Raw genomic sequence first — 13,116 nt, forward strand, 5'->3', positions numbered from 1 at the left:
CTCTCGCTTCATTCCATTCCCAATGACCATCCCTCGTTGTGCGTATATACACACAGATGGTGGGTAAGATCTTGGATGTTTCCGACCGTTATGCTCCGTTGTTGCCGCTTCTTTCACACAACGATAATCTACTGCTGTTCACCGTCTTCGGGGGCGCCCGCCTTGTCCATGTGCTCGTTAAGAACTTCAACGGCCTCGTTAACCTTGACCTGAAGGGCCTTGGTGTCCTCGAGCAAGTGCAAGAGCTCAGACTGGTCCATCTCGAGCAACATTCCAGTCACCTTGGCGGCGTGAGGGGTCATCTCCTGGATCAACGGGAACAGGTTCTCGCCGAGGAGGCGCTTCTGCTGCTCCGGGGTCATGTCGGCCAGGATCTTGCTGCTCAACGGCTGCTTGGGGCCGGTGGTAGGGCCGGGCATGCCAGGTTGGCCGGGGATGGGCGCATTGCGGGCGTTGGGGGTGTACTTGTACTGTCCAGGACGAGCACCTCCACGGCCGACGTTAGGTGGCATCATGCCGGGCTGACCAGGCTGACCGGGTTGCTGTGGAGGCAGGGGCTGACCACGGCCTCCAGGCTGCTGCTGACCGCGCTGCTGACGAGGGGGGCGAACTCCCATGGGGGGGACACCGCCGAACTGAGGAGGCATCTGACCACCGGCTTGGGGAGGGTACACACCAGCGGGAAGAGGAGGCTGGCCGGGCTGAGCGGGGCCCTGGGGACCGCCGTTAGGGGCCCAGCGGGGGCGAGGGACCATCTGCTGAGGGTAGAACATACCACCGCGCTGACCCTGGGGAGGCATGCCGGCGGGAGGGTAGAAGACAGGAGCACCGGGGTAGGGACCGGGCATGCCACCGACTTGCTGCTGCATGCGGATCTGATTGCGCTGTTGCATCTGAGCGGAGAGCTGCTGACGGCGGACCTCCTTGCGCTGGTGAAGAGCGACGTAGATGGGCTTGGAAGCGATCATACGGCCGTTCATGTCTGTCACGGCCTTGGTGGCCTCCTCGGGCGAGGAGAAGCAGACGAATCCGAAGCCCTTGGAGGATCCGGTCTTTTCGTCACGCATAACCTTGGCGGAAGTGATGACTCCGTAGACGGCAAACTCCTGCCTGAGCTTCTCGTCATCAATGCTGTCGTCAAGGTTCTTGACGTAAAGGTTGACACCCTGGTACTTGTTGAGCTTCTCCTCGCGGATGCGCTCGTACTGGCGGCGGAGCTCCTCCTCACGCTCAGACTTCTTCTGAGCACGGGAGACGTACAGCTGCTTGCCGTTGATTTCCTTCTCGTGCATTTCCTCCACCGCGACGCGGGCTTCCTCGTGGCCAGAGAAGTTGACGAACCCGAATCCACGGGACTTGCCGTCCTGGTCGCGAGAGACGGACGCCGAGGTGACCTCACCGAACTTCTCGAACATGGCGCGGAACTCCTCATCGGTGACGGCCTCGTCCAAGTTCTTGACGTACACGTTGGTGAACTTGGACCTCATCTCCTCCATCTTGCTCAAACGCTCCTTCTTGGGGACATGGTGACCAACGAACACTTTGCGATCGTTGAGCAACATTCCGTTGACGTGCTTGATGGCCTGCTCGGCAGACTCGCCCTCCTCGAAGTGGACGAAACCGTAACCCTTGGAGTGCTCGCCGTCCATGGCGACCTTGCAGCTAAGAATGGGGCCGAAGGCGGCAAAGGTCTCGTGAAGAGCCCTGGTGTCGATCAAGGGGTCGAGGTTCTTAATGAAGATGTTGCCTAGAACCAGAATGTCAGTTTCGTGAACTAAGATGCTGCGAATTGAACCAGTCTTCTATGACACATACCAGCACCGGCCTTGCGGGAAGCAGGGTCACGCTGGGACCACATGATGCGCATGGGACGCTCCTTCAAGGGGACGTAGTTAAGAGTGTCGATGGCACGCTCAGCATCGGGAGCGGCGTGGAAGTTGACGTAGGCGTATCCGAGGGAACGACGGGTCACGGCATCGCGGCAGACACGGATGGAAGCGACCGGGCCGAGAGCGTTGAACATGTCGAACAACTGAGCCTCAGTGACGGAGGGGTCTGGATATGGTTTCAGAAATGTAAGGTTAGATGCTGAGCTCATATTGCAAGTTCGCAAAAAGTACATACCGAGGTCACCAACGTAAAGACTGCCACTGGCACTGCCACCGGGAGCCTGGTTGGTCTGAGGAGGGATGGGAGCCGGAATGGCCATGTTGCCCTGCAAGTAAGGCATACCGGGCTGCTGGTAGGCAGCAGCGGCGGCAGCGGCGGCAGCAGCCGCAGCAGCAGCAACGGTGGGGTCGCTGGCCAAGTTGTTGGCAGCGGAAGTGTCCTGAACGGGAGCATCGCTAGTCACGGGGACTTCGACGGGAGAAGCAGCGGCGGCCATTTTCGCTGTTGTTTTTGTTTTCGAAGTTGAATCCGACAAGAACCTTGCTGATATTTCCAGAGGCTGAGAAGAAGAGATTGTCACAGTGAAGGAGTCTCTTCTGGCAGTTGCTGAAGCGAGTAGATCGAAACTTCTTTGGTCTCTGGGAAAGAAGCAAGGAAACTAGTCTACACTGGTTTTTACGGGATGATTTTTTGTTTTTTTTTGAGGGTTTTCTGAGTTTTGGTATGGAGAAGTGAAGCTCTCTGACGTTTGTAGGTGAGGAACACTTGTGTGTCTACCGTACAAATGCCGATGCAACCTATTTTTTTTGTAATTGTGAGGGAAGGAAGAAGGAGGGGAATCGGCCGGCGTCCGCCCTTTTTCTTCTCTTTCAGACGCCGGCTGAGCCCTCGCGCGGATTCATTCGGGACGGCGAAGAAAAGAAAGGCGCGCGTGTTCTCAAGTGCTGAGACCCGCTACCAACCAACCATTCATGCACCCGTTAAGTAAACGTTGCTAAACCTGGGGACGAGCAGGAGACCAGAACAATATAGACCGATAACGCAAGGGAAGGTAAGGCCCCCCCACGTAATGCATCCGGTATCCAAGCGGCGGGACTGCAGTGTGAGATCCCGGTCGCTGACAAACATCCCTTGACGAAGCTTTCTTATTCGGCCAAGCGATTAATCGATAACCGGCGGTGACGTTCGACCTAAGATCCAAAGATCCGGACCACTTGCAGCAGTCTTCACTCAACCCGCAGATGGGGAGTGGGAGTCTGGGAAAACCTGGCTTAAATGCAGAAAAAGTCGTAGAGAAGTCGCAATAAGTCGTATGAAGCCGACCAATTCCAGCTTGTTTCTCAAAAACAGATATGTATTGTGTTTTATATATAAAATCCCGCCACGCCCGTGACGCACGACCATTCTGTCAACTCCAGACCCGGTTGATTTACGGGGTTGGGAACTTGAATACATTTGTTGGTGTAGACGCTCTTGAGCCAAAAGCAGCTGCGGTTCATTTGTCTCCGGTAAAGCACCGGAAAGCACAGGTGTGTCCATTTTAATTGGCGGGAGTGGGCTCTGCAACGACGTCCTCAGAATACGGCTAGCATTACCGAACGTGTCGCCTTCGTCAGAGCATGCTGAGAAAAGTGGACTCCTTGACGTGCGTGGTAGCCCAAAGAATCAACTTAACACCTTTCAGCGACATCCATGACCGGGTCAGGTCCAAGGGTAAACGCCTGTGCGGTTGGCTGTTATGGCCGCCACTTGCGCGCAGTTGGAGCAGCAGAACACAGGTTGTAGAATCGCATAATGCGCATGTGCCTGGTCGAGGTACTCTACAGCGTGTGGACAGCATCGACTCCGTATTGTTGAATTTATCGGGCCCTCGGATGTTATGTCCCAAATCTGTGCGCCATTTTCACAGGCAGTCCAGTTTTGAAGACATCGCAAGGAATCCAGTGTGCTGTCGCCAGATACTTCAATGAACACGTCCTGCGGATGGGCGGAAAACAACAACTTCAAAAGACAGTTCCAACCACAACCTGAAAAGATATTCCTCCCTCTACGCTCCACAGTAGGGCACAAAGCAGAGCGTCCAGTGGAAAGGGGGATCCCAATCAAATAGCATTTTTCTTCCCACCACAGGTTTTCGGTTTTTGCTCTTCTGTTATGAGGCCCCCATCGGCACTTGAAAACGGTAAGCCAAGCAGTGTGCCATTAACGGGGCTTGTGAACGGCGTTGGTCGGATTGAAGGTGCAAGCGATTGTCACCGCTAAGATGGGGTTGAGCGGACAAAGCGACAACCGCGTTTGTCACGATCGGAAAGCGCGATTGACTGCTTTCGACACCTTCCAACTTCCAGATCCAAGACCGTGGCGTTACAGACCTCTCACGTTCCCGTTTACGAACGAAGGGGCAAAGGTTTAGGAAACGGTCCAAGGGAAACTCTCGACAGAGAAGGAGAAGCCGCAAGTAAGGTGAGCATGCGAAATCATTGAGTCGGAGTGCAAGGGAAATAGTGGGTCCTCGCGGGCGTGAGTCGCTCGCGGCCCGCCCCCCACATGAGGTGGTGCAATGCGGGCAGCCGTGCCGACATCATAGTATCTCGACGGGTTCACCTCCATGCCGCTAGCATGTACGACCCATTTGCGTTCAGCGTCTTTGTGCGTCGATGCGGTTTGTGCCATGATGTTCCAGTACGCGACCCCGCACCCGTGAGTTTCCGACTCTGCCATGTCAAACAGCGACGTGGCTGGCGTGTCATCTACATGCGTGAGGAAGACCACCGTCGACTGGGGCCAGCTGTACATGGCGTCTCGGTAGTCCATCCCGTACTCATAGCGATGTGCCTGACCAGACGTTCCCACATGAATGTTGATAAGCATCGTCGACAACGATGTACTGTCGTCTGTGTACTGCATAGGCAAGCCGCTACCCACGTACACGCCAGAGCCACCATGGGCATCTGCGCTGCGGCGGGCCAGCAGCAATGCGGCCGACACGAGAGTGCACTGCCGCACTTCAAAGGAGGCGCCTTCTCCCGTGGCACCGAAACACGAGCGCGGGTCTATCACGGGCGTGAGCTTCCGCACGGGACGGAGCTGTACCGCGTCGGCACATTCCGTCCACTCACGGTACAGCGCATTCATGCGTGCATCGGAGGCATCGATCGATGGGTAAGAGCACCGTTGGGCTGCGACCACCTCTACCATGTAGTCCAGAGCCTTGCTGGTGGTTGCAGCGCATCGCGCCAATACGTGCCGCAACGACATGATGCGCACATGCGGCCACAGACGAATTGCCTCCAAGACGGGTGCGATAGGTGTTGCGTGCGTGTTCGTACAGCCGGTGAGAGATGCAGTCAGGGATTTCTTCCCAAGAGTCGAGGCGTTCGGCGGCAAGGTGAAATAGACTGTCAATCGTGCGGCGCCGAAGCAATGAAACTAAGATCAAAGAAATATACCCAATTCTTACGGCTGACGATTTCGAAAGCGGGCCTGTAGTTTGTCAATGATCTTGATGAAGTGCTGCAGGTAGCCGCTTATGAGAATGACACGAACCCCAGTTTGATCTTTAGCGATCCAATCTCCCGGCCACCAGCCAATTGCCTCCAAGGTGGGGGTGAAGCGCGTGCGATGGGGTTTTCGCGCGTGTTCGTAAAGTCGGTATGAAATGCAGTCAGGGAGTTCTTCCCAGTCGAGGCGGTCGGCGGGAAGGTCAATCATGCGACTCTTGAGGGAGGCCAGTGAAATAGAGAACTGATATGGCGTAGAAACTACCCTTATGGCGGCCGAAGACTTCGATGAAGGAGGGCTTGGGCGTTCGGGGAGATCTGCCCAAGAGTCGAGGCGGTCGGCCGCAAGGTGAAAAGGACTGGGTAGGTTTTGCAGTTCCTGCAACGGAGGAGAGAAAACGAGACGACAGAAAGGTGCAAATGACGCGGCTATTTATAATCTGCCCAGCACAGCCAAGGCCAAACCCTGGAGAGATGGAAATCTATCTCCCAACTCCTGGTTTCACCCATGGGCAGCTCTATCGGGAGTTTTGTTGTGATTCTTTCTGACTATTGCTATTTGAATACATTTCAAGCCGCGGCGTAGGCCTAGTATACTATAGTTGCGAAGTAGGAAAGAAAGCCACGCCTTGTCCGTTCGCTGCCTTTTCGACGCGTGATTCATCACCGCATACAGTACGCGCGCGTGTTCGTTCGGCTCAAGCGCTCAACCCGACGACTTCTCCCACATAGGCCAGATCACCAGCAGGTTGTCGGTGGGGTTTTCATGCCCCAAAGCCTGCAAACCACTCAGTTCGTTTCCCGAAGGAAGCGGCGGCATGGCTCCCGGCCTTTTCGCAATAATTACTCTGTCAATATAGTGCGCACCAACCGGTGTATAGTACTTTCTGGCACCAGTTCATGATTGGACATCGGAGATCACATACGGAGTGACATAAGAATTTGCAACGCCCAACAACGAAGCCCTGCTTCATAAGAACATGGCCGCCGTAGCCATGAACCACAACATGTCCTCCCTCCCCCGCATAGGCCCCGGCCCTCTAGGAACTTCCGACCAAGAGGACGCACGACGCCAACAGTTTCGCCAGGAGATGCAGAACGACATGCAGCGGTTCCTAGCGGCACAAGCTCGGGAGAACCCGCGGTTGCGAAATCTGCGGAATAAGCAGAGCGAAGTTACGGAGTCGCCGTCGAAGGCGAACTCCTTCTTTAATGGAGGTTATGCGGATGCGGGACAGCGTGGTCAACGGAATGATCCCCCGCAGAGAGGGAGGGAGAGTCCGCCGCCTCGGAATCAGCTGGGAGGGGGTCGCGATGAGTATGGTGGTCGCGGTCAGCAACCGGATTCGTCGAGAAGATATGCGGGAGCAAGCGATTACCCAGAAGGTACGTACTTCCTTTCGGCAATCCTTTGTCCGGGCCCACACACTGACGCTATGACATTGATACTCTTCAGAGCGGCGGAGACAGCGGTCGTACGGTCATGATGAGGGCCCTTCACATCATCCAGATTTTGGAAGAATGAGCCAGCGGTCCGAACGCCCAAGCTACGCGTGAGTGTCGTCAAGCCAACATTAGTGTATGTCCTGTGCATCTGACATACGCTAGCGGACCATCCCATAGGTACTCCAGCCCATACCAATCCTCCTACGACTACCGCAGCCCCATGCCCCCACCATCAGATCCCTACGGCGCCCCGCACTACTGGCGCCAAATGCCCGACCGAATGCCGCGATCTGAAAGGCCATACTGGGCCGACGGCCCATACGCGAGTGGAGGGATGCATTCCCAGTCGTGGAGTCACCCGCCACCACCGCCTCGGCCGTATGAAGCCAGTCATGGCTACGACGAGCCGCCGCCGAGACGAATGGACGCGCGGGCAGGACCGCAGTACCCACCGGAACCCCGCTACGACACCCATTACGACGAACCCCCACACAACCAACCCCCACGCTCAACCGCCGACTCCCGAGACCCCGATCGCCGAACCTCCGAAAAATCCGACAAAGCGCGAGCATACGCGGCCGACCTGGAACGCCAGATCGAAGAAAAACGCCGCGCAAGCGAGCGCGAACGATCCCACCGCCAGGCACCCTCCTACACGGGCTCCAACCCCATCACCGGCGCGGCCGGACCCGAACCCAACACTAATTACGCCAAAACATCTATCCGCATGTCGCAGGGTTACGGGGTCACCGGCGGTGGCTCCTCCTCACTAAGCGGAGCAGTGCAACGGGGCAGCGAGCAAGGCATCCCACCCCCACCTTCTTCAAAATCAGAATACCTACGCGAGCTCGACATGCAAGTGCAGCTTAAACGGCAGCAGGCGGAGGAAGAGAAGCGGCAGCTGCGTTTGAGTGATGAGAAGACGGATCGGGAGGCGGCGAGTTATAACCCGTGGGGGGATCCGGGGCACTCGGCGGCCGTGATGCAGGCGAGGAATGCGGGGTATGGCGGTGCTGCTGGGCAGGCGTCGCAGGCACCGCCGCCGGGTGCGTTTGTGCAGGGAGGGAGGTTTGGGGCTACGCCGACGCCCGCGGGTGGTGGGGCGGCTTATCCGGGGCATAATCCGACACCTTCACCAGGGTGAGTTGATTGTGAAATCTGAAACTGATGTGCATGGACGCTGATGATCTGATTTTTGGGCTCCAGGCCAATGTTGCTTGCGAGTCAGCAGACACCGCTGCCTCCCATCGGTGACCAAGGTGAGTGCATCCATCAGACCGGGAAGAAGGTGAAGGACGGGGCAAAACTGACCCTCATACTCGGCTAGCACCCAACTATACCCGAGGACAGCGGAGAGACATGCCTGATTGGGAAAAAGAAGAGCTGATGAAGAAGCATCGGGTGCAGAACGAGCATCAGGTTTGCTAACGCTAACGATGTATCTCACCGATTCCCTGAATGTATAGAATCACTCATCGTCCATCCGGTCTCCCGTTAACCCAGGAAAGCCTCCGCCGCCAAATGGCCGAACGCGAAGCCCAAAAAGCCGAACAAATCGCCCTCGCAAAAGCCGAAGAAGCGCGCGAACAAGACCGGATTCGCCGCGAAAATGAAGAAATCAAGCGCAAATACGCGCGCGAGGAGGAGGAGGCGAAACGGAAAGACGAGGAAGCGAGGAAAGAGAATGAGCGGAAAGCGGCCGAACGGGTGGCGGAGCAGGAGAGGAGGGAACGCGCGTATAAGGAGGCGCAGGAGGAGGCGAGAAAGGCGAAAGCGGCGATGAGGCAGTCAAAGAATGGTGGAGGTGGAGGTATGTATGTGCCGTTAAAAGCCTTCAACCATAAATGAAGAATTCTACTGATATCATCATCTCCCATAGCGCAAGAGCAACCTGGCAATTACCCGACCACCAACCGTTCCAGCTCTCCTTCCCTCCCAACCCATCAAACCCAACGAGCACCCGAAGCCAACGCGCCTCCTCCCGTTTTCCGCTCCAGTTCACCGCCCATCCCAACCCTCCGAGGACAAGCCGCGCCGCCATCCGGCCACACCGGCGCTCATCAACCGTTCTCGGAACCTGCGGCGTTACGGCCCCCACCTCAAGCTGAACGCTACATGGACCGCGGACATATGGATGCATCACGGCCTGGGCATACCATGGCGCCACCAGCATCCTTGCCGCCGGATCAGCATAATGCAGGAAGAAGAGCTGCAAGTGGACGAGCCGAGCGAGCACAAGGGAACGGAGGTTACAGCGGGCAGGTAAATGTTTGAGTTTGAGTTGATGCGCAAATTCGCTCGATGCGGTGCGATCCTTTGGGAACCTTTTGGGCGTCTACCATCCCCCGTGGTGTTGACGAGAGGATTCTTGTCCCCTTTGTCAATATGCAATGAATATACGCGACATCTTCTGAAGTCTGTTCATGACCATTCGCCTGATTGCCAAAGACCAGAAAGCGCCGGGGGTCCAACGCTGCGGAGGGCTTTCCTGATTTGAGTGGTCCATCGCAGCAATCGATTGGTTTCAAGTGTCAGCAACCTAATCACTCCTTCTCACATGTGCATAATCATAGGGCACTCACAGCAGCGATAATATGGACACTAAGGCGGTCTTGGATCAACTTGTGGCCATTCAACAGGTAAGTCGCACATGGCATTCGTTGTTATAGTTTCAATCTCCATCGACCTTATCAACTTCATCGGATCGCAGGAACTCGAGCGCGAAGACCAAGCCATCCAATCCGAACTTCACCAACACAATGCTCCTGCTGAAGCCATCATGTCAATACCACACCACCATGACGAACCCCCATCTCTGAAAACCGACACACCGCGGTTCCCCGAGAAATCCGCAAAACCCCGACGCGCGTCCCACCATAACCCCGAGGTTTCCAGAGTTTCCGACCACAGCACAGCGATGCCACCACCACAATCTCGATTTCCGCCGGCGCCACGCCCCGCATCTGCTGAACAGCAACGGGAACGGCCCCGCTCGTCACGTCGAGGTGTTGGGGGTGTGGATACGTGGACAAGGGGGGATGCGGGCGATCGCGGAAAGGGTGGGGAAGAAAATCGGTTTCCGTTTGAGAAGAAGTCTCCGTCGTAAGATATCGAGCATTCTACCTTCGTATTTAGCGACTTGCGTAAGTGCTCACCACATTTCTTTCTCACCCTCTCAATCATCAGAATCATCGTACAGCAACGGGCATACTTGTCGCAACAAGAAACGCAGCTTCAAGAGCTACGACAGCGAGAGGCCGAAGAATCTAGACAGCAGCAGGAGCAGCAACGATCCGCACTCAATGACGAGCCCATTACTCAAACGCGTGTCTTACGAAGTCCAGACTACAGGACACGGAGAAAAGACGAGAAGACTCGTCAGTCAGATGATATTTCTGGAACTGATCAACCTAGATCCGGCGTCGGACGAGCAAGCCGCGACCGAGGATCTGTCAAGACGCCGCGATCGGAAGATGACCGGCAGCAGCGGATTCTTGAGGAGTTTCTACTTGAAATGCGGGACAATGACCATGAGTCTCGATCTGAGAAGCAGGAAAAACATCAACCCACCGACCGCTTTAAGTACGACCAAGTATCGAATACACGTAAACAACCCCGCTCATCTGCCCCCGACGACGTCCTCGCAAGCGACAGCCTGCTCGTCTACTCAAACGGCACAACCGCCAACGCTCCTACAACACGACCACGATCCCGATCCCGATCCGTTCGGCCACCCTCCGCAACGGCACCCACGCACCGCCGACGACCGTCGCCAAACCCCTTAGGCCTTCCCAATCCGGACATAGACACGGATGTGGACGCCGACGGAGAAGACCTGGCATACCTGTCTCAACTGAACTCCCAGCGACTCACGAAGCTGCTGTCGCTCGGGGATGACAAGGGTGTGAGGGATGAGAAACGGGATCGGATCGATAACGATCTTATCACTTCGTTTTTGAACAAGGTCGGTATGAGATCCATATGCGCACTGTGAAGATTGAAAGAGCAAGCACTTACCGCTCATTCCACTTTTGGGATTACAGAACACCACTTCACGGTGGTCGCAACACAATGACAGCGCTTTCAGTGCTCAGGCTATCGACGGGCCATTGCCTACTCTGATCCCGGCCACCTCATCAACCTTCTTCGGTTTAGGTCGTGCATGACTTACTTCTGTAATGATTTTCCGCCTGCATCCCAGATGCATACATGATATAGATGTTAGACTCTCACTTCGAGGGCTCAGCAGGTCCTCCACATGAAATTACTCTTCATTGCGTGTTGAATCCTCCCACCACCGCTCTATATATATATATGCTGCAGACGGTATGGCGTCCGATTCCCAAAGCGGTTATCGCGGACTCCCTGTTCTCCTTCCATGTTACTGCAATCATATAGCAGCCACATATTGTGCTTCCGAAATCTTGCAGGCAAAGTAAGTGAGCATTTGCCATTGCGTCTCTTAGGGCGGGTGTTTGTTGCGCGTGTCGGAGTTGCAACACAAGGAGGAACGCGTCGTGTCTCGTAAGCAAGGAAGTCGGCAAACCGTCAAAGTGTATCGGCAGTACGTAGTTGGGTCTGCCTTCTGACTCGAAGAACACAATAGGCAACGAATATCTCGCGCAACTGAAAACCACCCTTTGAACAATGAAATAATATATATTCTTGCGCTCCTGGCGCACTGGGTTGGGTTTCTATGGTACAAGACGTGAGAGGGTGGGAGGGAGGACGGTGGGGAAAGGTTAAGCAACAACGGGTTGGGTGTCGCAACAACGGCCGCGGTGCACCGTTTCCCCGAGGAACACATCCCCCAGCATCAGCAATGGACGAGGGAAATGGTCTTTGCAAACCGCTCCTTCATTCATTCATGACAATGTCGAGCCAGGCGCTGCTGCGTTTCGACGGAACCAAGGATGGCGGCCTGGGTTGTTGTTGTGCTGACACTGGCACGACAGGCGGGGAGGAAAGCATCGACTTGACAGCGGTGGGTGGAGCGGCGGATGCGGATGATGATGGTGGCGCGCCTTGCTGACTATATGGGTGTCGGTCGAAAGATGATGGCGCGTCCGATCTAGAAGATCGTAGGCCTGGTGTCTCCAGCATGGGGTGTCCCTGGGTATATTGCTCGGAGGGTGGAATATGCTGCTGTTGGAGGTGGTGTTCGTAGGTCCCGCGCTCCTGCCTATAATAGTGCTGATCTCGAGAGGGTGCGGGAGCAAACGACTGTGGCGGGCCTGTCGCGCTTCCCGATGTCTTGCGCGACGTCGGTGGGTCTATTGGTCTTGAGATGGCGACTCGCTGGCCGCCCGATGCCGACCCAGGTCGCTGAGGTATGGCTTCCGGCGGAGCATTGGGGGTTGGCACGTACTGCTGCGGGAAAGGTCTGTGATGAGGGGACGCGCTGACAATACTGGCACGCCGAGGGGGTTGCGCGGCAGGATGCGGGACTTGTCGATGCTGCTGCTGTTGCCTGTCCTCATAAGCCATTTGTGAGACAGGATGCCCGTGTTGCTGTCCATGCGTTGGGAGGGAAGCGAGCGACTCCACATACACCTGCTCATACGGTTGTACGATGTACATGGGCGCGGAATGTGGGTGATGTTGATAGGCGATCCGCTGGCCGTGTGGGCCTTGAAAGTACCCCTGAGCTTGAGGCTGCTCTCGAGAGGCATGTTCCGGTGTGTACTGCCTTTGCGATGGGGAAATGTGCTGACCGTACTGCTGAGAGGGATGATGAGATCGTTCCGGATGTGACGCGGCAGTCGGGTTCGGTTGATGGCCCGCCTGTGACCTTGGCGGCTGCGGATGTCCATAGACACCAGATGGACCCGCCGCGCCTTCGGGCCGACCGGGAACCACCTCTACGCGAGCTTCTCGGTCATGCGTGCTGAAAGGAACCATCATGACCCCGGAAGCCGTAGACACCGCCATCATCCCAGTCGGACCCTGAGAATGTTGTGGAGGGATAGCACCTCGTGGATGGGCGATAGCTGGTGCCCCACCGCCAGCCGGTACCAGGACCATCGGTTGGTATGCGTGCGAATGCGGCTGCTGAGATATGGAGGATCGTCTCCTCAGGGCGTCAGGGATGTAGGATCCGGTAGCCGGTGGGTACCCGGGCATGATGGCAGAAGGATGTGTAGGATGTCGAGGGTCGACCAAAATGTACCCATCCGGCGTTCCTGGATAAACAACGCCATGCGTCGAAGGAGAGGCCGCCGCATATCGAGCCATATCGTTCGCAGATGAGCCGGGAATGATGCTCAAGGATCCTCGCCTC

At 56.2% G+C, this 13,116-nt stretch overlaps 3 protein-coding genes across 3 annotated transcripts; 2 read left to right on the forward strand and 1 right to left on the reverse strand.

The window, feature by feature from the left end:
• Window positions 1-128: 128 nt before the first annotated feature.
• On the reverse strand, window positions 129-2,209 carry EV422DRAFT_493123 (uncharacterized protein; the record flags this gene model as incomplete). Its single annotated transcript, XM_053067649.1, has 3 exons — window positions 129-1,747; window positions 1,816-2,055; window positions 2,125-2,209. The coding sequence occupies 3 exons, from the start codon at window positions 2,207-2,209 to the stop codon at window positions 129-131; spliced, it is 1,944 nt and encodes a 647-aa protein (XP_052927954.1).
• A 2,228-nt stretch (window positions 2,210-4,437) lies between these two features.
• On the forward strand, window positions 4,438-5,976 carry EV422DRAFT_504138 (uncharacterized protein; the record flags this gene model as incomplete). The annotated part of the gene is made up of 8 exons (XM_053068413.1): window positions 4,438-4,539; window positions 4,574-4,590; window positions 4,621-4,695; window positions 4,800-5,052; window positions 5,093-5,278; window positions 5,410-5,541; window positions 5,649-5,753; window positions 5,839-5,976. 8 exons carry the CDS (start codon window positions 4,438-4,440, stop codon window positions 5,974-5,976), a joined length of 1,008 nt encoding a protein of 335 aa, XP_052927955.1.
• A 179-nt stretch (window positions 5,977-6,155) lies between these two features.
• On the forward strand, window positions 6,156-9,270 carry EV422DRAFT_305626 (uncharacterized protein). Its single transcript, XM_053066124.1, has 7 exons — window positions 6,156-6,776; window positions 6,847-6,943; window positions 7,014-7,976; window positions 8,043-8,095; window positions 8,164-8,255; window positions 8,340-8,646; window positions 8,716-9,270. The coding sequence occupies exons 1-7, from the start codon at window positions 6,371-6,373 to the stop codon at window positions 9,108-9,110; spliced, it is 2,313 nt and encodes a 770-aa protein (XP_052927956.1). The 5' UTR covers window positions 6,156-6,370; the 3' UTR covers window positions 9,111-9,270.
• Window positions 9,271-13,116: the final 3,846 nt, after the last annotated feature.

The sequence above is a fragment of the Fimicolochytrium jonesii genome, assembly GCF_025526975.1.
Source record: "Fimicolochytrium jonesii strain JEL569 chromosome Unknown EV422scaffold_4, whole genome shotgun sequence".
NCBI lineage: Eukaryota > Fungi > Chytridiomycota > Chytridiomycetes > Spizellomycetales > Powellomycetaceae > Fimicolochytrium > Fimicolochytrium jonesii.